Here is a 24,026-nt window from a genome sequence, read left to right on the forward strand (position 1 = left end):
CCAACGTCTCAAGCCAACGTCACATTGACGTCAATCTCCAACGTTGTACAGACATTGCATTGTGGTTGAAAACGAAAAACGTTGGAGATTGACGTCAATGTGACGTTGGCTTGAGACGTTGGCTCAATGTTGTATTTTGGTTACTTTACAACACAACCTCTGTCCGACGTTGGGGGCCAATGTCAATCTGACGTCATCTTGATGTCCGGTGCCTGCTGGGACTCTGGCTACATCATCTGGGATCATAGATGTGGAATAACTTTGAAGTCCACCAGGGAATACAGATCTGTTAAAGGGTTAGTTCATCCAAAAATGAAAATTCTGTCATTAATTCCTCACCCTCATGTCGTTGGACACCCGTCAGACCTCCGTTCATCTTCAGACACAAATGAAGATATTTTAGTGTAAATCTGATGCTGAGAAAGGCTTCAGATAGGCCTCCATTGGCATTCAGTACATTTACACTCACAACACCCATAAAAGGCACTAAAAACGTCGTTACAAAGTCCATCTCACCACAGTGACTCTACAATAATTTTAGATTATTATAAAAATAGTTTTTGTGCACAAAAAAAATCAAAATAACGCCTTTATACAGCTTGTTATTTTCTTCTGTGTGTGTCTCCACGACGCATGCGCGAGAATATGACGCAGATCCGGCGTTCGGGAATCCATGAAATGCTCACTTTAGCCCCATTTTGAGATCAATGTAGAATTCAACAGCTTAGACACGCGCGTCTTCCTCTGCTCGTAAACAAATCTCTTCTGGGTCATGTGTCCGAACGCCGGATCTGCTCATATTCTCACGCATGCGTCAGGAGACACACACAGAAGACAAGAACAAGCTGGATAAAGGTGTTATTTTGATTTTTTTTTGCGCACAAAAACTATTGTCGTCGCATCGTAAAATTATTGTAGTCACTGTGGTGAGATGGACTTTGTAACGATGTTTTTAGTGCCTTTTATGGGTCTTGTGAGTGTAAATGTACTGAATGCCAATGGAGGCCTATCTGAAGCCTTTCTCAGCATCAGCTTTACACTAAAATATCTTCATTTGTGTCTGAAGATGAACGGAGGTCTGACGGGTGTCCAACCACATGAGGGTGAGGAATTAATGACAGAATTTACATTTTTGGGTGAACTAACCCTTTAAAGTAACTATAGACAGTCTAAATATTACCATTCATGCCTGTATATGTAGAGCTAATTGGTGACCTCCTGATTGGTTGTTATATATATATATATATATATATATATAATGTTAAAAAAGTGCTCACCCAGTGTCGTAATGGTGACGATCTCACTGAAGGGGCCAGAGCCCAACTTGTTTTGGGCCAGAACGCTGAACTGGTAACTGGTGAAAGTTTGCAGACTGGTCACCAGCAGGGACGTTTTGGATGTTGGCACAGGGATTGATGCCCATTCATGCTTGCCTCTCACAGTGGGCTTTATCCTGATAAACAGAGTCATTGCACACCAATGAAGGTCCTTTCACACTGGACGCGATTTTGACGCGCGAATAATTCGCGCGATGGTTTTATTTTTTGATCAGCTGTTTGTGTAATGAGAGCTTTCACACCGAACGCGAATGTGCTGCGGCGAAAAAACAACGTTTATTTTTTTAGTTTCAATGTCGATTTTTTTTAACACTCGCAGCGATAGAAAAGGCTTAAACCAATCACATACAAGGAAACAAAGGTGATGAAATGTCCAGTTGATGTCACTAGCCATTCAATCAACATTAACCTTTGCCAGGTGTCGCATTTCTCACGAGATTACAGCTGTAGTTGTGTTTACAGATGTACAGATGCAGATGTGTTTGCCCACTATAGGCTACAGATTACGATATTATAATCAATACATTGATTTTTTTTTTTATCTAATTGTGTCCGCGACTATAGAAAGTGAATGTGTTTCCGTCAGTACGACTGTGGCACTTAAATGTTTACATTGTGACTCAACTGGAAACACAGCAGCTCCGGATCGAGCCGTTCCTTTAGAGTTTGTGTGTGTGTGTGTGTGTGTGTGTGTGTGTGTGCGTGTGTGTGTGTGTGTGTGTGTGTGTGTGTGTGTGTGTGTGTGTGTGTGTGTGTGTGTGTGTGTGTGTGTGTGTGTGTGTGTGTGTGTGTGTGTGTGTGTGTGTGTGTGTGTGTGTGTGTGTGTGTGTGTGCGTGTGTGTGTGTGTGTTGTCAGATGCGCTGCTACCGTTTGGGTCCGGAGGAGCTCCTCAAATTGTCCCACGGACATTTGAAAGTAAGTTCGGAACCGGCCATGATAAAGTTTTAGCTCCTGTAGAAGATTAGCATCTTCCCCTTCAGACTCTCTGTTCTTTAAGACTGGCTGCACCCAGAACCTTCTTCTCTGTCTTTTAAAGAAAATTAAAAGCTCGTCTCCACTGAATGATGAAGTGTCCGTGTTTTCTCAGCTGTCGGCGCGAATGTTTTGGAATGTTGGAGCTCTGAAACGTCGGCTGGTGTGAATGGTTTTGACGCGAACTATTCGCACACGAAATATTCGCTTTTTCCGCTTCGCTTTTTCGTTACGCGTCCGGTGTGAAAGGGCCTTGACTCAACTCATGTGACAGCGTTCAGATGTAAATATCATTCAGTTCTAGGTCACTTACCAAACAGTAAATCTCTGAGTGTATCCTCCATCAAAGCCTGGCTCCCAGGACACATTGGCCTGACCGATCCCTGGCTCCACAGACACGGAGGTCACGGCATGAGGACTTGTGCCTTAAGAACACCAGAGCAGATTATATACACCAGTTCTAGAGGTTAATGTGGGCTAGTTTTATTATCCGGCATGTGTTCGCTGCTCCGCTCACCCAGCACTAAAATCATGGTCGTCACACTGACAGTGGCCACGCGGTTGGAGGCGAGACATTCCCACGCCCCCTGGTGGTCCTTACTGAGCGGACGCAGCACCAGAGAGCCATTGGACAGCACTGCAAACGGAGAGCGAGGGGCAGGACCAACCTACAGCGAGGGAAGCGGGTTACACCAGCTCAGGCTTTAGAGGAACGCCACTATTAGTGGAAACAGGCTCATTCTCCGGCTCCTCTAGAGTTAACCCTCGTGCACTGTTCGATTTCTGCTAACACTCGTTATGATCCGGGTCAAATTGACTCTAATTGGATTCAATACAATTCCCCAAAAATCACACGATGAAAAAACACATACAATCAGGTACAAACAATTCACTTTTAATATCAATACTTTTCACACATTACAAAGAATAAATATCTGAATTTACGATTTATAAAAATACTTTTATTTTTAAGATTGGCCCTTAGGACACTTGCCTTTATACATTTAGAACAATAATATCTTAGTCTAAACCTAAAGTAATCTTGACCAACTATATAGCATTTTAAAGCTTTCAGACTCTAATTTTCATATTTGGTGACTGATTTTCAAAAGAGATGACAGCGCAATAGATAAATAGCGATAGATTCGTCATTTATGATGCGGTACCAAACTATAACGCACGTTTTGGCTCTTTTTGATATGCATTTTAGAGATTGAATTCAAATCAAATATTAACATTACTGCCCAAACTACTTCTCAATAGGATGTCTACTTCATAGATATTTTGAAAAGTATGAAAATATAACGTTCAGATCACTCAAACCATATATGGAAATCGAAGAGTCTACATGTCATAGTGGAAAACGTTGGTACTGCGCACAAAAACATTTATTTTCTTTGAGATATCAACCTAAAATTTGGTACAGAATTTGTTCAGATATTTAGCTTTGATTTTCTTGAGGTTTTAGAATTTAACATGTTTTTTAAAATGTATATTTTATATAAAATATAAAAATATGTTATATATTTTCATATTCATAAACTTCTATAACTTGTTTTAAACTTTACTTTTACGACTTATACAGTGATGGCCGATTTCAAAACACTGCTTGATGAAGTTGTTCATCTCAGCACTTCAGGACTAGAGTTGAAGAGCTCTGACATACACAGTGTTTTGTATTTTGTGTCTGTACTGTACTTTTGAACATCTGTCCTATACGGGTCAAACTGACCCACAAACAGCAAGAGTGGAAAACATTTTGATATGCACATTTCACAACGCATTATCATGTTGAAACTTTGCATGCATGTTAATGACCCTAAATGAGAAAAGGTCCCACAATTTCAAGAAAAACAATGTAGGTTAGATAGTATTTCAGATAGATTGAAAAAATAAATTATAGCTCATTTTTACCATTTGTGGCATACAAAAAATATTTCTGTATTGTAAAAATGGGGAAAAGCAAATTTTTTTAGCTTCATAGGTTAGTAAAAAACTAAAATAACAAAATATAACCAAGAAATGTTATTATTTTGGGTCTCTACAGTTGCCTTAGAACATTAAAATATGCAGGTCAAATTGACCCGTGAACATCACGAACGTAACAGTAAATGTGTGTGTATATGTCAAAACACATCAGCGTGTTTGCATGCATGACCCTAAATGAGAAAAAGTCACAAAATTTAAAGAAAAAAAACATAGGTTAACTGATATTTCTGACAACATAAAAACCAAAACGGGTCAAATTGACCTGCAACATAACACAAGGGTTAAACAGTTGAGTTTGAGCGAGATGCTAATGGTCTAATCAGATTCAATGATCTATGCTAACAGTGCTAGCGCCAGACCCGGAGATCGGCTGAATGAAAACGCTCAAACTCAACTGTTCAACTCTAGAGGAGACGAGAATGAGCCGAAAAATAGTGGCGTGTTCCTCTAAACTACTAGTAGCCTTTAGATACACACATATACATATTTGGCAAATCTGAATGCTATTGGGAATTAAAAAACAAAGAAAGCGTACTTTAACCCATGTGATGTTAGGGGCGGGGTCTCCCTCACACTGGCAGGAGATCACCAGCTGCCGCCCCACTTCCTGAAGATACTCGGGGCGAGGAGAGACACGGAAAGATGGAGGATCCTACACACATCACCACATCACACTTCAGCTGTCAGCCACTTAATAATGAAAGTTTGTGTGTGTGTGTGTGAGAGAGAGAGAGAGCACGAGTGTGTGTTTGTGTGTGGAAGTGAGAGAGAGAGTGTGTGTATTTGTGTGTGTGTGAGAGAGAGAGAGAGCACGAGTGTGTGTTTGTGTGTGGAAGTGAGAGAGAGAGTGTGTGTGTGTGTGTGAGAGTGTTTGTATGTGTGTGTATGAAAGTGTGTGAGAGAGAGAGAGAGAGCACGAGTGTGTGTTTGTGTGTAGAAGTGAGAGAGAGAGAGAGAGAGAGAGAGAGAGTGTGTGTGTGTGAGTGTGTGTGTGGAAGTGAGAGTGTGTGTGTGTGTGTGTGTGTGTGTGAGAGAGAGAGTGTTTGTATGAGTGTGTATGAAAGTGTGTGAGAGAGAGAGAGAGCACGAGTGTGTGTTTGTGTGTAGAAGTGAGAGAGAGAGTGTGTGTGTGTGTGTGTGTGAGTGTGTGAGAGAGAGAGAGAGAGAGAGAGAGCACGAGTGTGTGTTTGTGTGTAGAAGTGAGAGAGAGAGAGAGAGAGAGAGAGAGAGTGTGTGTGAGTGTATGTGTGGAAGTGAGAGAGAGTGTGTGTGTGTGTGTGAGAGAGTGTTTGTATGAGTGTGTATGAAAGTGTGTGTGAGAGAGAGAGAGAGAGAGAGAGAGAGAGAGAGAGAGCACGAGTGTGTGAGTGTGTGTGTGGAAGTGAGAGAGAGAGAGAGTGTGTATGTGTGTGTGTATGAGAGTGAGTGTGTGTGTATGAGAGTGTGTGTGTGTGTGAGTGTGTATGTGTGTGAGAGAGAGTGTGAGTGAGTATATATATATTGTGTGTGAGTGTGTATGTGTGTGTGTGTGTAATTAATAATAATAATTAATGAATTATGATATTACAATCATACATGTACACATTATATAGGTCATACAGCATCATCTGATCGTGGCCTAATATCGATTATGTTAAAGGGTTAGTTCACCCAAAAATGTAAATTCTGTCATTAATGACTGAGCCTCATGTGGTTGGACACCCGTCAGACCTCCGTTCATCTTCAGACACAAATGAAGATATTTTAGTGTAAATCTGATGCTCTGAAAGGCCTCCATTGGCTCAACTTTACACTCTCAAGACCCTTAAAAGACACTAAAGACTAAAGTTACAAAGTCCATCTCACTACAGCGGCTCTACAATAACTTTATGAATCGGCGAGAATAGTTTTTGTGCGCAAAAAAACCCTAAATAACGACTTATATAGTGATGACGATTTCAAAACAAGGCCTCATGAAGCTTCAGAGCGTTATAAATCAGTGAGTCGAATCATGATTCGGATCGCGTGTCAAACCGCTGAATCGACTCACTGATTCATAACGCTTCGAAGCTTCATGAGGCCGTGTTTTGAAATCGTCATCACTATATAAGTCGTTATTTAGGTTTTTTTTGCGCATAAAAACTATTATCGCCGATTCATAAAGTTATTGTAGAGCCGCTGTAGTGAGATGGACTTTGTAACTTTAGTCTTTAGTGTCTTTTAAGGGTCTTGAGAGTGTAAAGTTGAGCCAATGGAGGCCTTTCAGAGCATCAGCTTTACACTAAAATATCTTCATTTGTGTCTGAAGATGAACGGAGGTCTGACGGGTGTCCAACCACATGAGGGTCAGTCATTAATGACAGAATTTACATTTTTGGGTGAACTAACCCTTTAATAATGAATCCCTGTGGTGATGTCCCAGCGCTCACCTGCAGGATCACTGAGGTGGGCTCTGATTGGCCCATGGTGCCGTAGCTGTTATAGGCCGTGCAGGTGTACATGCCCACCGCATCATCATTGGCTGCAGTGATGAACACTGAGCCCTCAGAGTTGACCATCCACCCTGGGAACTGACCAATCAGGAGGAAGAATATCACACGACGGGTCACAGTTAAAGAAGAGGCTTGATGACACACACACACTCAAACACTACCTGCTCCAGGTCCAAGGACGCGCCATCTTTGGTCCAGTTAACGTACAGCACAGGCGGCTCAGCTTGAACAGGGCAGGGGATCTTCCCCCCCATTCCCACGGGAAGATAAGTCTCACGGGGCATCCGAACCACCCGGGCGGGATCTTTAAGAAAAAGGGCATCCATTATGCCTTGTTTCTGTCTCTACAAGAGCAGGTTTTCCTGCTGGAATGTTGATTATCTCCTCATGTTCTCCAGTGGCCATAGATATGTATACATAGATGCCCCATTAGCGACTGTTTCTATGGGCCGCTAAATGTTAACCGTCCGCTATTTTCGAACGGTCAAAGCGTGAACGCACTTTGTGAATATGCAAATGTTGCCTGTGTGTCTGCAACCGTAGTTATACACAAACATATACACTCACCTAAAGGATTATTAGGAACACTAATGCTGTGTTTGACCCCCTTTGGCCTTCAGAACTGCCTTAATTCTACGTGGCATTGATTCAACAAGGTGCTGAAAGCATTCTTTAGAAATGTTGGCCCATATTGATAGGAGAGCATCTGCAGTTGATGGAGATTTGTGGGATGCACATCCAGGGCACGAAGCTCCCGTTCCACCACATCCCAAAGATGCTCTATTGGGTTGAGATCTGGAGACTGTGGGGGCCATTTTAGTCCAGTGAACTCATTGTCATGTTCAAGAAACCAGTTTGAAATGATTGGAGCTTTGTGACGGTGCATTATCCTGCTGGAAGTAGCCATCAGAGGATGGGGACATGGTGCTCATAAAGGGATGGACATGGTCAGAAACAATGCTCAGGTAGGCCGTGGCATTTAAACCATGCCCAATTGGCACTAAGGGGCCTAAAGTGTGCCAAGAAAACATCCCCCACACCATTACACCACCACCACCAGCCTGCACAGTGGTAACAAGGCATGATGGATCCATGTTCTCATTCTGTTTACGCCAAATTCTGACTCTACCATCTGAATGTCTCAACAGAAATCCAGACTCATCAGACCAGGCAACATTTTTCCAGTCTTCAAATGTCCAATTTTGGTGAGCTTGTGCAAATTGTCGCCTCATTTTCCTGTTTGTAGTGGAGATGAGTGGTACCCGGTGGGGTCTTCTGCTGTTGTAGCCCATCCGCCTCAAGGTTGTGTGTGTTGTGGCTTCACAAATGCTTTGCTGCAGACCTCGGTTGTAACGAGTGGTTATTTCAGTCAAAGTTGCTCTTCTATCAGCTTGAATCAGTCGGCCCATGACCTCTGACCTCTAGCATCAACAAGGCATTTTCTCCCACAGGACTGCCGCATACTGGATGCTTTTCCCTTTTCACACCATTCTTTGTAAACCCTAGAAATGGCTTAAATCTCCTTTCTTTCCCATTCCGACATTCAGTGTGGAGTTCAGGAGATTGTCTTGACCAGGACCACACCCCGAAATACATTGAAGCAACTGCCATGTGATTGGTTGATTAGATAATTGCATTAATGAGAAATTGAACAGGTGTTCCTAATAATCCTTTAGGTGAGTGTATGAAATGAATATCTGTACATCAATAGACTGAAGCAGATGAGTTAGGATTTCGTTTATCATTAATGGTATGAAATATTGGTTAAAGATCTTTACATTTTGTTAATCTCAATAATATTGACCATCAGAGAACCCTACAGACTCATTGCTCAGCTTTTAATGAACGCAGTGAACTCATTATAAACAAGTTCATTGGAAAGTAATCATAAACCATCAACCAGTCAAGTAAATCAATGATAAAAATAGTAATAAATTAGCTAGTAATGTGTTTCATAAACATCAATTTAGCCTATTTATTCAACCCTTGTTTTAAGTAATCATCATGGGTATTATCTGAAAGCTTAAATTCTCAAAAATCATCCTAAAAAAAATGTCATAAAATTATAAACATCACAAATTTAAACAATTTTTAAGAACAGGGAAAATTATAAATTATTATACTGCAAAAAATGCTTTTCTTACTTAGTATTTTTGTCTTGTTTTCAGTCCAAATATCTAAAAAATCTTACATTAAGAAGCATTTACTAGAGTTTTTGTCTTATTTTGGGGGAAAATAACTCAAAATTAAGTGAAAATTTTTGCTTGAAATAAGCAAAATAATCTGCCAATGGGGTAAGAAAAATAATCTTGTTTTCTGTTTGAATTAAGATTTTTTTTTTTACCCCATTGGCAGATTATTTTGCTTATTTTAAGCAAAAACTTCCTTAATTTTGAGTTATTTTCCCCCAAAACAAGATAAAAACTCTAGTAAATGCTTCTTAATGTAAGATTTTTTAGATATTTGGACTGAAAACAAGACAAAAATACTAAGTAAGAAAAGCATTTTTTGCAGTGCATTTAATTAAAATATGAAAACACAAACCAACACATTGTCACCTGTGAAAGGGATTTAAAATGGCGCTGGGCTTCACAGAGGCGGTTGTTTTTTAATGCGAGTGATGATTGACAGCATCTGAAGTGTGGACCGTTCTAAAATGGCGGCACGTCGACCTGCCTGGAGAGGTCTAATGGGGAATCTATGTATACATATCTATGGCCACCTCCTCTCTTCCCAGTCTGTCAGTAATGCTCTGTTTACTTCCTGTCTCTGTGAAGCCCCTCCCTCTGAGAAGCACACTGTGCTCTGATTGGTCGGCTGGATCAGTGTGTTGTGACCATAAGACCTAATTATTTAAACGAGGACCAATCACAGAGCACTCACGTTTAACTCTGAGGTAGGCCGACGCAGAGGGCGGAGTCATCAGGCCGTTGGTGGGGGTGCAGGTGTAATTCCCAGAATCCTCAGGGATCAGACCTGAAATGAGGAGCGTCCCGTCCACTAGGATTTTCACCCGTGACTTCAAAAGTCTGTGAACACGAAAATGCATCAGCAAACACACACACACAAATATATTTTTAGTAAATGATTAAATGATCTAAGCACTTACTCGATGTGAAACACATTTTGGTCCTGCTTCCACCACTCATACGTGAGGTTAGAAGGATATGCTTCTGCTTGGCACTGCAGAATTGCATCCTGGGACATGTTCATGGTGGTGTCCTCGGGGGGGATGATGATAATCGGAGGACCTGAAGCACAGGAATGCATCAGATGTGATCAGCTTTAAAGGGCCCTGGATCTGAGGAGGCGTTTGTTCAATTACAGCACTCCCACCACCAGAGGGCAGCGTCTGCTCACGGTCTTGATGAATGTGCACTCTCATGTCCAGCATTCATAAGATCATGCAATTGAGGAACTTTCATTGATGTATTTGATTTGCTTAATGTTGATCATCTTTCATGGTGTACATCATGCATACATTCCAAATCTGATTTAAAGAGGCTATTGGATAGTAGAAAGTTCATATTTCCTCAGCAACAGCTCCTAAAGGGATAGATCACACAAATACTAGCCCATGATTTGCTCTCCCTCAACTCATCCCAAGTGTGTGTGACATTCTTCATTCAGACGAACTCAATCAGAGTTATATTAATAAATGTCCTGACTCTTCCAAGCTTTATACCAGCAGTGAATGGGAGCCTAAAATATTAAGCCCCAAAAAAGTGCATCCATCCATTATAAAAGTAAATCTATGATGGACGGATGCACTTTTATGATGGATAGATGCACTTTTATGATGGACGGATGCACTTTTATGATGGATAGATGCACTTTTATGATGGATAGATGCACTTTTATGATGGATAGATGCACTTTTATGATGGACGGATGCACTTTTATGATGGATAGATGCACTTTTATGATGGATAGATGCACTTTTATGATGGATAGATGCACTTTTATGATGGATAGATGCACTTTTATGATGGATAGATGCTCTTTTATGATGGACGGATGCACTTTTATGATGGACAGATGCACTTTTATGATGGACAGATGCACTTTTATGATGGACGGATGCACTTTTATGATGGATAGATGCACTTTTATGATGGATGGATGCACTTTTATGATGGATAGATGCACTTTTATGATGGATAGATGCACTTTTATGATGGATGGATGCACTTTTATGATGGATGGATGCACTTTTATGATGGATAGATGCACTTTTATGATGGACAGATGCACTTTTATGATGGACAGATGCACTTTTATGATGGACGGATGCACTTTTATGATGGATAGATGCACTTTTATGATGGATGGATGCACTTTTATGATGGATAGATGCACTTTTATGATGGATAGATGCACTTTTATGATGGGCAGATGCACTTTTATGATGGATAGATGCTCTTTTATGATGGATAGATGCACTTTTATGATGGATAGATGCTCTTTTATGATGGACGGATGCACTTTTATGATGGATAGATGCTCTTTTATGATGGACGGATGCACTTTTATGATGGATAGATGCTCTTTTATGATGGATAGATGCACTTTTATGATGGACGGATGCACTTTTATGATGGATGGATGCACTTTTATGATGGACGGATGCACTTTTATGATGGATAGATGCACTTTTATGATGGATGGATGCACTTTTATGATGGATGGATGCACTTTTATGATGGATAGATGCACTTTTATGATGGATGGATGCACTTTTATGATGGATGGATGCACTTTTATGATGGATAGATGCACTTTTATGATGGACAGATGCACTTTTATGATGGACAGATGCACTTTTATGATGGACAGATGCACTTTTATGATGGACGGATGCACTTTTATGATGGATAGATGCACTTTTATGATGGATGGATGCACTTTTATGATGGATAGATGCACTTTTATGATGGATGGATGCACTTTTATGATGGATGGATGCACTTTTATGATGGATGGATGCACTTTTATGATGGATAGATGCACTTTTATGATGGATGGATGCACTTTTATGATGGATGGATGCACTTTTATGATGGATAGATGCACTTTTATGATGGATGGATGCACTTTTATGATGGATGGATGCACTTTTATGATGGATAGATGCACTTTTATGATGGACGGATGCACTTTTATGATGGATAGATGCACTTTTATGATGGATAGATGCACTTTTATGATGGACGGATGCACTTTTATGATGGATAGATGCACTTTTATGATGGACGGATGCACTTTTATGATGGATAGATGCACTTTTATGATGGATAGATGCACTTTTATGATGGATAGATGCACTTTTATGATGGACGGATGCACTTTTATGATGGATAGATGCACTTTTATGATGGATAGATGCACTTTTATGATGGATAGATGCACTTTTATGATGGACGGATGCACTTTTATGATGGATAGATGCACTTTTATGATGGACGGATGCACTTTTATGATGGATAGATGCACTTTTATGATGGACGGATGCACTTTTATGATGGATAGATGCACTTTTATGATGGATAGATGCACTTTTATGATGGATAGATGCACTTTTGATGCACTTTTATGATGGATAGATGCACTTTTATGATGGACGGATGCACTTTTATGATGGACGGATGCACTTTTATGATGGACGGATGCACTTTTATGATGGACAGATGCACTTTTATGATGGATAGATGCACTTTTATGATGGACGGATGCACTTTTATGATGGATAGATGCACTTTTATGATGGACAGATGCACTTTTATGATGGACAGATGCTCTTTTATGATGGACGGATGCACTTTTATGATGGATAGATGCTCTTTTATGATGGACGGATGCACTTTTATGATGGATAGATGCTCTTTTATGATGGATAGATGCACTTTTATGATGGACGGATGCACTTTTATGATGGATAGATGCTCTTTTATGATGGATAGATGCACTTTTATGATGGACAGATGCACTTTTATGATGGATAGATGCTCTTTTATGATGGACGGATGCACTTTTATGATGGATAGATGCTCTTTTATGATGGATAGATGCACTTTTATGATGGACGGATGCACTTTTATGATGGATGGATGCACTTTTATGATGGACGGATGCACTTTTATGATGGATAGATGCACTTTTATGATGGATGGATGCACTTTTATGATGGATGGATGCACTTTTATGATGGATAGATGCACTTTTATGATGGATGGATGCACTTTTATGATGGATGGATGCACTTTTATGATGGATAGATGCACTTTTATGATGGACAGATGCACTTTTATGATGGACAGATGCACTTTTATGATGGACGGATGCACTTTTATGATGGATAGATGCACTTTTATGATGGATGGATGCACTTTTATGATGGATAGATGCACTTTTATGATGGATAGATGCACTTTTATGATGGATGGATGCACTTTTATGATGGATAGATGCACTTTTATGATGGATGGATGCACTTTTATGATGGATGGATGCACTTTTATGATGGATAGATGCACTTTTATGATGGATGGATGCACTTTTATGATGGATGGATGCACTTTTATGATGGATAGATGCACTTTTATGATGGATGGATGCACTTTTATGATGGATGGATGCACTTTTATGATGGATAGATGCACTTTTATGATGGACGGATGCACTTTTATGATGGATGGATGCACTTTTATGATGGATGGATGCACTTTTATGATGGATGGATGCACTTTTATGATGGATGGATGCACTTTTATGATGGATGGATGCACTTTTATGATGGATAGATGCACTTTTATGATGGATGGATGCACTTTTATGATGGATGGATGCACTTTTATGATGGATGGATGCACTTTTATGATGGATGGATGCACTTTTATGATGGATAGATGCACTTTTATGATGGATGGATGCACTTTTATGATGGATAGATGCACTTTTATGATGGATAGATGCACTTTTATGATGGATAGATGCACTTTTATGATGGATGGATGCACTTTTATGATGGATGGATGCACTTTTATGATGGATAGATGCACTTTTATGATGGACGGATGCACTTTTATGATGGATAGATGCACTTTTATGATGGACGGATGCACTTTTATGATGGATAGATGCACTTTTATGATGGACGGATGCACTTTTATGATGGATAGATGCACTTTTATGATGGATAGATGCACTTTTATGATGGACGGATGCACTTTTATGATGGATAGATGCACTTTTATGATGGACGGATGCACTTTTATGATGGACGGATGCACTTTTATGATGGACGGATGCACTAGATGCACTTTTATGATGGATAGATGCACTTTTATGATGGACGGATGCACTTTTATGATGGATAGATGCACTTTTATGATGGATAGATGCACTTTTATGATGGATAGATGCACTTTTATGATGATAGATGCTCTTTTATGTACTCATTCACTGCCGATATAAAGCTTGGAAGAGTCAGGACATTATTAATATAACTCTGATTGTGTTGGTCTGAGAGAAGAATGTCACACACACCTATAGGATGACCTGAGGGAGAGCAAATCATGGGATTCTCATTTTTGGGTGAACTGTCCCTTTAATGTGAACCAAGTCAATTGCAGACCATATGAAGCTGAGATTAACTGCATCAAACATGCCAATGTTCTCATACCAAACGCTGCTTAAGGTAAATGCTTAATACTCTGCAAGCCTATTTACATGCTGGCTTCCTTCGCCCACGTGGACAAGACGTGCCGTGTAACTGACCTTTGACCTGCAGCTGGGTGGTGTGGGTAAGGTTCCCTTCTGAATTGGATACGTGACACTTGTATATTCCTGCCGTTTCCCTGCTAACCTTGGCTAAAGACAAGGTTTCATTGAGTACCTGTTGGGGAAATTAATGTTTATGTGGTCAAAGGGGAAAAATGTGAACTCTACAACTCAGGAACAGGATATTCAGTCAGGCAATGGAGAGATGGAGATGTGAAGAGCAACTAAAGATTCATCAATAAAGACTAAAACATGCACCTGAACTGCTTCCTGTTCTTTCCTCCAGATGACGGAGGGCTTTGGGTTCCCATGAGCCTCACAGACGAGCGTCAGAGAGTCGCCCAACATCACCTCCAGAAACGCCGGAGGAGTCTTGATGAGCACTGGAGGAGCTGCAGCACACACATTTACAGAAATACAGACAAACTAAACATTTATTCATAAATTATTATTATTATATATATTTTTTTGATAAATCACATACAAAAAATAATAATTAAAATTAAAAATACATTATAAAATATATTAAAATAAAGTAATATTAAAATAATTCTTTATTTATTTAATCCTCTGCGGCTCTTCGGTCATTTCTGACCCACATTTTATAAAATAAAAAATGTTTTTAAATCGTAGCTTCATCGGAATGATCCGAAACTTGGTGACTTTATTGGTAATTGGTATATGAACACCCCAAAAAATGGGGACAGGATTTGAAAAGTCTAAAATTTTCGGAAAATTTTCGCACGTCAAAAATAAATTCGACCTCACGTTATGTCAATTACGCTTGCACACTGCCTCCGAAACTTTCGTCCGTCAAAAAAAAAATCGGAACAGGTTCGATTTTCTGCGTTTTTCGCATCCGTTTTTCCATCTACAGCTGATGCCCAACCTAAAACTGCTGGCAATGCTGGTGAATGAATCGCCAGTGCTCAGGTACCTACAATTATATATACAAATATTATTGTATCAGAAATACTACAATATCACAGCTATAATGATAGCACACCAACTCCCTGTAAACCGCGCGTGTGTGTGTGTGTGTGTGTGCGCGCGAGGATCCTAGACATACTGCCAGTCTCTGTTCAGGATTGGTAATTGGTGGTCTTCTTTTTAATATGCGGCTCCAGTATCGCTAGCAAAGCATCAAACGGAGCCACTGACGTTCAACTTTGAATCGGTCTGGATAATCCGCAGCTCCTTGATAAGGAGGTGGAAGACGGCATTTTGTGTTGTTTTGCGTTTTTTTCCGTATCGCATTCATTAATACGCATCGGACTCAGTGTGCAAGGTCTCTGTGCGTGACGAATTTTTCGGATCACGAATACGAAAAAACGCATGCGAAAATTTCGGACTCAGTGTGCAAAGGCCTTAAGTGGTCGCAAAAAAAAATAGTCACACTCAGGACCTTCGGGTCAAAAATGACCCCCATATGAAATGAATGGGAAATTGGCAAAAATCTGAAAAATATAAAAACATTCCCCCTCCTCATGTCACAATTCTCTGTTATTCTTGGCAACAAAGGCTTTTATACGAGCGGCAGATGCTGCTTTAATCATTTCATCCGTTTCACAGGAACACAACATGAATTTAAGAGCCCCATTATAAAATATACATTCACTAAAACAAACACATGTTCACTGTCTATGGAACCGAACGGTCATGGGATAAGGTTTTAGGATTGTGTGTGTTTCTCATTTTCTTATAGTGAGATTTCAAATATTTGTTGAATTATGGTCGCAGGAAGTTTACATTACATCATCTGGACTTTCCAATTAACATTATATTTGGAACTTGATGGACACAAACCAAAACATCAGATTTGGAATTAGAATGAATTATAAGTCTGGCATCAGCGCAGAAACAGATTTAGGATATGGGCCGGATTTATTAAAATTAGAGCCCAACCGATCAAGGATTTTTAAGGCCAATACCGATACAAATATTTGGTGATTTAGAAATCCGATAAATCGTCCGATATATATATATATATATATAGAAACAGAAACGCGTTAAAAAAAACTTTCCCTTACATTAGTTATTTGTAGTTATTCATGAATCTCTAAAATAATGTTTGTTTTATTGTCACAACAGAACAGAGGAACATAAAAATATATAAAAATTCTGATAAATATAATGCATTAAAAATACAAACTTAAGATGTGAAACTTAAAGTCCTTTGGATGAAAACACAATAACAAAAAAATAACAAAAAATGAAAGATACCAAAATTAATAGATGTGGTAAGCTTCATAAATATAACTTTGAGCAAGACTGGAAGTTCAGTTCTGATAAATAACAACAGCATAATATATAGTATATAATCCATTATGTGATTCGTTAATACTGCAACACACTTTCGTTCACTCCCTAAGTGCTTAACTTACGATTTACAATGCAGGGACTGGAACTACAAATATATTAGTTATAAATACAGTAATCATTACTTTATTTAGGCAGAATAAGTTCAGTTAAAAATACAGTAATCATTACTTTATTTAGGCAGAATAAGTTTGTTGTGATTCCCAAGCGCATTAATGTTAGCGGTCTTCCACTGATAGCCATGGCATTAGCTAGCTTTGTGGTTAGCTAAAGTCTATGATAAGACATAATTTAGAAATGGACAACGTCATACTGCAAAATATTGTAAACATACTTTTTCAAAATAACGGGCAGGGGAAAGATGATGCGTCTCATGCTGTCAAACTGTCACGCTATAACTAGCTAATTCCATTTCACTCTTGGCTTACATGTAACAGCAAAACTGGACTTGGCAGTCTCGAATTTTGTCATGTTATTTGAGTTAAGAGAACTGATGGGGATGTTCTTTAATTGTTATTCAAGCAATGTATAGGTGTCCATGCACTTCACGGATGATCTCTGTTGTGTTGTGAATGTTCGCCATGCGAAAAACTATGAAACGCCAACACTCATAATGTGGTTGAGCAGTGTTTCGTCCGTTTTGTTTTTTTTTTTTTTTTTTAAATATTCATTTATCGGCCATCATAAATGCTGATACCGATAGTTTGGAAAATGCCTAATATCGGCCAATAATATCGTTCTGCCGATATATCGGTCGGGCTCTAATTAAAATCAAGTTTTTAATATTGTTTGCATGTCTATGTGGTGTTTTGAATATGCTTTAAGACAAACCATGAGCAAATTCATCCATTGCTGAGTATTTTCTCATTAAAACTGAAGTGAACCAAAAACACAGTTTGAAATCGCTGGTGTTTCTGACGTCACACACTACCTGATATCCAATCACGTCACCGTGTGGGCGGAGCTTTAGCATATCATTAACTATTCTCTCAGTCTCAAGAGACAATATTATTCTGCTGATATGAAAAATCGGGTACATTTAGCAATATAATTTGTGAATTATGTATATGACGTATATTTAGTAGTGCTGGGCATCGATTAAAAAAATTAACTAATTAATCACACTTTTTTCTGTAATTAATCGCGATTAATCGCAAATTTTTAATATTTTACGTTTTTAATATTTTTTTCAGTTACTCTCCAAATTAATGTATAAACAATTTAAAGAGCATATTTTAAATATGTGTTGTATTGTCATATTTTTATGAATGAAGGCCAGTAGCACTGATACTAAAGTGTCTATGAAACATTAATGACGTTACATTACAGTATAACTGAAAGCTCCCAATTTCAACATTTATTAGGCTTTAAAAAAAACTACTTTTAATTTAAGTGAACTTAAGTGAAAATTTAAGTGAAAAAATTAATCGCCCGCGTTAACATTTTAATTTGCCCAGCCCTAATATTTAGTGATGGGGACTCAGTTACTGTTAATAGAATCTGTGTGCTTTGTACATGTGCATTTCTGAAATGTATAACATGTACAAATCAATTTAAATTGTAATGTAGACGCATGCACTTTCTGTGAAGCTGCTTTGAAACTATACGTATCGTGAAAAGCGCTATACAAATAAATTTGAATTGAATTGAATTGTTGCTGTGTCTGAAATCTCTCACTTGTTTACTGATCCTCTAATCCCTATATAGGGCATGGCAGTTGAGTGGACTATAAGCAAAGAGAGAATGAAGTGAAGCGAGGAAATCGGACACTGATGTATTACAACCAAGCGGCTCCTCCCGCAGTTTCTCCTGAAGCCGATACTGAAGGGCCTTAAACTGCAGTTCATGGTCTGGCCACTAGAGGAGCAGAATCTCATTGAGCTTGTGTTAAAATGGTTAACTTTACAGCAGAAGAACACATGTTTACAGTCTGGGACAAACTGTGCTTTTGGGCTCTACGGCTAATGTTGCCCTTCATGACGACTGTGAGGGGGGGAATGATTTTATAACTCATTCCTTTACATTATATAAAGCCTTAAAGTTCTGCATAATTAAGGGCGTGGCCACTTTGAGTGACAGGTGGATTGCCGTTTGTCTGCTGTCTGTTAGTCATCACCTCAGCTCCGCCCACGTCCCGCCTCTTTGCTCATTCTCTGTTATCCGGGAGTGAAGCGCTGACAAGATGGCGACGGCCAGCTCGACCCGACTTTACGCTTCAGAACTGCTCTTCAGATCCTATGGGTGACGCCACGCCCATATTATTCTACAGTCTATGAGTACACCGCGTCAGAGAGCTGTCACAGATGTGTACTGTAGCTCACTTTAGAAAGAGATGACAGTCACAGCGACTTTGGTTTGTAATTACACACAGGCTTCCTCATGCTAGCCTTAGTTTAATTGATGGTATATTAAAGCAACAAATATAGATTTGGTTTTCCATGGTTAACCTTGTATTCATAATCATTAAACTAACCATAAATCATAAACTCACAAAGATTAAACACATCAATAAGTGTTAAGTGCTTGTGGCATCCCCCAGGGCTCAATACTGGGTCCAAAATTATTTGTAAATTATTTTCACCTTTTAACACAATGATCATGTGCGTTTAGTGCTATCACTCGACAACAGCTGCTTTTCGGCAACAGCTAGGTGGAAACGCTGATAGCCACTCACTCAAAGTCTTCACTCAATTTGACTAATTTGGACGGTCATGCTAAAAGTGTGCGGTTTTAATAAAGGGATTTTAAGGCTTCATGTCGGAGGTTAAGGTTAGACTCCAAAAAACCTGGAATCGAACACCCCTTCGTATATTTCGATATTATGATGAACTACATGCCTTTCTCCACTGACGTTCAGTGTTTCTAAAGATGCTGATTTTTAGAAGACAGACTGAGATGGCGAACGGGAGCATGGTTTGTGTAACATTAGGAACACATTATTAGCTGTTAATCAAGCAAAAAGGCTAATTATATTAATCACTGTTATGTGTCCGACATTGTAAAGAGCGAGATCATTGAGCAGCGTTTACTACAGTAACTGGAGTAAAGTTGAGCGAGTGTCTCTGAATTGGTGTGAGTGAGTGGAGGCGGGGCTCATTTGCATATTCATCCACATATACTAAATTGGTGTTTGCGCCATTATTTAACGCCCCAAAAAAGCATGTCTTAAACCAGACGCTAACTGGTAGATTGTGTTGGTCATGTGTGTTGTTATTTGCGTGTTGTCAGTAGATCATGCGTTGAACTTTACACTCCCATCTGCGCTTTTTTGGAATTGCGCTCTAACGCAAATTTGCCCTGTTTAGTAAATCTGGCCATTACTCAGAACAGGGAAACCTTATAAAAGGAATAGTTCTGACATGCAGAGCCATTATGCACACCTGACCTGTGTTGAAGAAACTACATCAGACCATTGCTGATCTCACCTGAGATGGAGAGGAAGTTCCATGTGCCGTTCTGGAACTCATCTGAGGTTCTGTCCAGCAGGAGAATTCGACATTCAAACCAGCCCTCGTCCTCCAGAGTCAACTTCTCCACCAGGAGAGACGCGCCGCGGCTCAAAGACACACGACCTGCCGCGGAAACACACAGATGAGCAATTATTCCTCAGCATCTGGCTCACATTAACCCTCTGCTGCTCTTCGGCCATCTCTGACCGGAGCATTTTCTGTTTTTATATGTTAAAATCACAGCTTCATCAGAATGATATGAAACTTGGTGGCTTTTCTAGCATTAGGGATGTAAACACACCCAAAAATTGGGGTCATGATTCGAGCATGCTAATTGGTCGTAAAAAAAAAAGTAGCGTTCATTGTCTTCGGTCATAAATGAGCGACCATAGGAAATGAGTGGGAAAATCGGCAAAAACACAAACATTCTCAGAATATTTGTGTGTACAATCTACAAATCGGCCACAATGCTGGAATAAAGTACACAGTGAAGGGGTGACACACTAAAACATCAAAAGTGTGATATTGACACACACACACACACACACACACCTATGAAAAACTGAACCTATGAACCACATTTGGAATTTTTTAAAATCACAGCTTCATCAGAATGATATAATACTTGGTGACATTAGGGATGTAAACACACCAAAAAATTGGGGTCATGATTCGAGCATGCTAATTGGTCGTAAAAAAAAATACTCTCACTTGTGCTCTTCAGTCAAAAATGACACTATAGGAAATGAATGGGAAATCTGCAAAAACACAAATTCACAGAAAAAATCTATATTTCTAACAACAACAAAAATCTATACATTTTTAAAAAAAATATATATTCAAATCCATCTAAAAAAAAAAAAAAATCATTAAATGTGTTCAAAAGAGAACTAGTGAATTCTCAAGCCTCTCCATAGAGACCTCTAGTGGTTACACACATGGTTGCAGGATTTCTTAAATCATTCCAAAAGAGGCGCTAATCTGCCTTCAAAATAATTTAGTAATTTAGTAATTTCCTAGTCTCTATTTTAACCTGAAATACTGCAATAATAAAAAAAATACCAAAAATGTTTTTTTGAATAGTTTTCAAATGGCAAAAATAGACCATAATTATTGCATAAATATAAAAAAAAATACCATTAAATTATCTCAAAATACAAAATTAACAAGAAGAAATATTATTGAAGAAAATTGCATTGGTTTTACTGGGGTGGAGGAAGTTTAATTTTTAGGTGTCCTGAGACAACCAATGCGACCCCTAAATGAAGAGCCCCAGAGGGATAAGCAAACGCTGCCCATCACAGAGCCCAGAAGCAGATGAGATGGCCTCCGTTTAGTTCAAGAATAGATATACATTCTTAGATAAACATAAATTACTTTCCGGTAAAGATTAAGATCAAATAGTTCAACTTCACTGGCATTAACTGAGACATTGCTTGTGGCATCCCCCAGGGGTCAATACTGGGTCCAAAACAGTTTTCGCTTTATATAAACGATATATGCAAAGTATCTAAAGCAGTCAAATTAGTTTTATACGCAGATGGTACCAATATTTATTGTTCTGGGAGATTACAGGAGATTATTACTTCAGAAATGTTTATATAATTTTAACAAAATAAGAGGGATCTGGATCATAAAAATAGCATGTTACTTTTATGTATTACTATCCTGAATAAGCTATTTCACATAATAGATGTTTACATATACAAGACAAAATGACTGAATTTATACAAATCGCCACATTCTTGAATCTGAACTGTCTGTTGCTTCCTGGATAATTGCAACTTTTTATCTCACAACTCTGACTTTATAACACGCAATTGCGAGAGAAAATAAGCCATAATTGTGCAATAAAAAAAGTCGCAATTACCTTTTTATTTGTATATTTATGGCCTGGTTATTGTCCACCTGCTTCGTCTCCACCAGGTGAAAATGCCTAATCACTATTTTACATAAAGCAACAGTAATATTCACCTGAATAATGCAATATAGCCCCATAAGAAGAGCTCCAGCTGTGAGTCTGAACATCCTGATGTAACCTCAGCTGTTCCTCAGAACTAAACCACAGCAGCTACAGACTTATTGAAATGTGATATGAAAGGAGACACACAACGCTTTCAAAGCACTATAGACTCAGTCCTGCTCCACCGCTAGAAACTCTTTGAAAGGCGATATGTGCGTCTGGTTAATGGAATCTGGTTTTTCAACCTCAGCCATTTTGATTCTGCTTTTCTTTTCCAAACCCCAGGGCTGTGAACGATGATAACGCAGTGAGTGTGTGTTTCCGCTTCGCTGGAGTTTGAAAGTGAGCCAAGTTCCTCAGTGATGGGACGAAAATCATATCCTGACCATTTAGAGCAGAATCGCTATGATCCAAACACACCTGGAGTCTGACCTCCCGCTGACCCCGTCCAGTGATGTTCCTAATAAATGCAATATCGCTGCCATTTTACAGAACACCCTGAAATTACAGGAAACACTGCTGAAAGGGATACATATCATAGTACATGTTGTGTGTGATATAATAAACATGCACTCGAAAACATTTGGTTTGGGTTGAAAAAAGTTGGGTTGAAAATGGACTAACCCAGCAATTGGGTTGTTTTAACCCAGCGAAATGGGTTGTTTTAACCCAGCGAAATGGGTTGTTTTAACCCAGCGAAATGGGTTGTTTTAACCCAGCGAAATGGGTTTTTTTAACCCAGCGAATTGGGTTGTTTTAACCCAGCGAATGGGTTGTTTTAACCCAGCGAAATGGGTTGTTTTGACCCAGCGAAATGGGTTGTTTTAACCCAGCGAATTGGGTTGTTTTAAACCAGCGAATTGGGTTGTTTTAACCCAGTGAATGGGTTGTTTTAACCCAGTGAATTGGGTTGTTTTAACCCAGTGAATGGGTTGTTTTAACCCAGCGAATTGGGTTGTTTTAACCCAGTGAATGGGTTGTTTTAACCCAGTGAATGGGTTGTTTTGTTTTAACCCAGCGAATTGGGTTGTTTTAACCCAGCGAATTGGGTTGTTTTAACCCAGCGAAATGGGTTGTTTTGACCCAGCGAATTGGGTTGTTTTAACCCAGCGAAATGGGTTGTTTTAACCCAGCGAATTGGGTTGTTTTAACCCAGCGAAATGGGTTGTTTTAACCCAGTGAATGGGTTGTTTTAAACCAGCGAAATGGGTTGTTTTAACCCAGTGAATGGGTTGTTTTGTTTTAACCCAGCGAATTGGGTTGTTTTAACCCAGCGAATTGGGTTGTTTTAACCCAGCGAAATGGGTTGTTTTAACCCAGTGAATGGGTTGTTTTAAACCAGCGAAATGGGTTGTTTTAACCCAGCGAATTGGGTTGTTTTAACCCAGTGAATGGGTTGTTTTAACCCAGTGAATTGGGTTGTTTTAACCCAGCGAATTGGGTTGTTTTAACCCAGTGAATGGGTTGTTTTAACCCAGTGAATTGGGTTGTTTTAACCCAGTGAATGGGTTGTTTTAACCCAGCGAATTGGGTTGTTTTAACCCAGTGAATGGGTTGTTTTGTTTTAACCCAGCGAATTGGGTTGTTTTAACCCAGCGAAATGGGTTGTTTTGACCCAGCGAATTGGGTTGTTTTGACCCAGCGAAATGGGTTGTTTTAAACCAGCGAAATGGGTTGTTTTAACCCAGTGAATGGGTTGTTTTGTTTTAACCCAGCGAATTGGGTTGTTTTAACCCAGCGAATTGG

General features: G+C 39.3%; 1 protein-coding gene across 1 annotated transcript in view; it reads right to left on the reverse strand.

Annotated features, from left to right (window-relative positions):
• Positions 1 to 24,026, reverse strand: part of igsf9b (immunoglobulin superfamily, member 9b) — a 97,314-nt gene that overhangs the window by 17,502 nt on the left and 55,786 nt on the right. Inside the window, exons 4-14 of the mRNA XM_079827637.1 lie at positions 20,294 to 20,440; positions 14,808 to 14,941; positions 14,547 to 14,664; positions 9,880 to 10,021; positions 9,654 to 9,799; positions 6,932 to 7,074; positions 6,708 to 6,848; positions 4,835 to 4,951; positions 2,828 to 2,978; positions 2,624 to 2,735; positions 1,278 to 1,453 (exon numbers count right to left, since the gene is read on the reverse strand). Of these exons, the coding sequence (XP_079683763.1) occupies positions 1,278 to 1,453; positions 2,624 to 2,735; positions 2,828 to 2,978; positions 4,835 to 4,951; positions 6,708 to 6,848; positions 6,932 to 7,074; positions 9,654 to 9,799; positions 9,880 to 10,021; positions 14,547 to 14,664; positions 14,808 to 14,941; positions 20,294 to 20,440 (1,527 nt within the window). The remainder of the gene's footprint in view (positions 1 to 1,277; positions 1,454 to 2,623; positions 2,736 to 2,827; positions 2,979 to 4,834; positions 4,952 to 6,707; positions 6,849 to 6,931; positions 7,075 to 9,653; positions 9,800 to 9,879; positions 10,022 to 14,546; positions 14,665 to 14,807; positions 14,942 to 20,293; positions 20,441 to 24,026) is intronic.

This window comes from Gobio gobio (genome assembly GCF_949357685.1).
Source record: "Gobio gobio genome assembly, chromosome: 10".
Taxonomy (NCBI): domain Eukaryota; kingdom Metazoa; phylum Chordata; class Actinopteri; order Cypriniformes; family Gobionidae; genus Gobio; species Gobio gobio.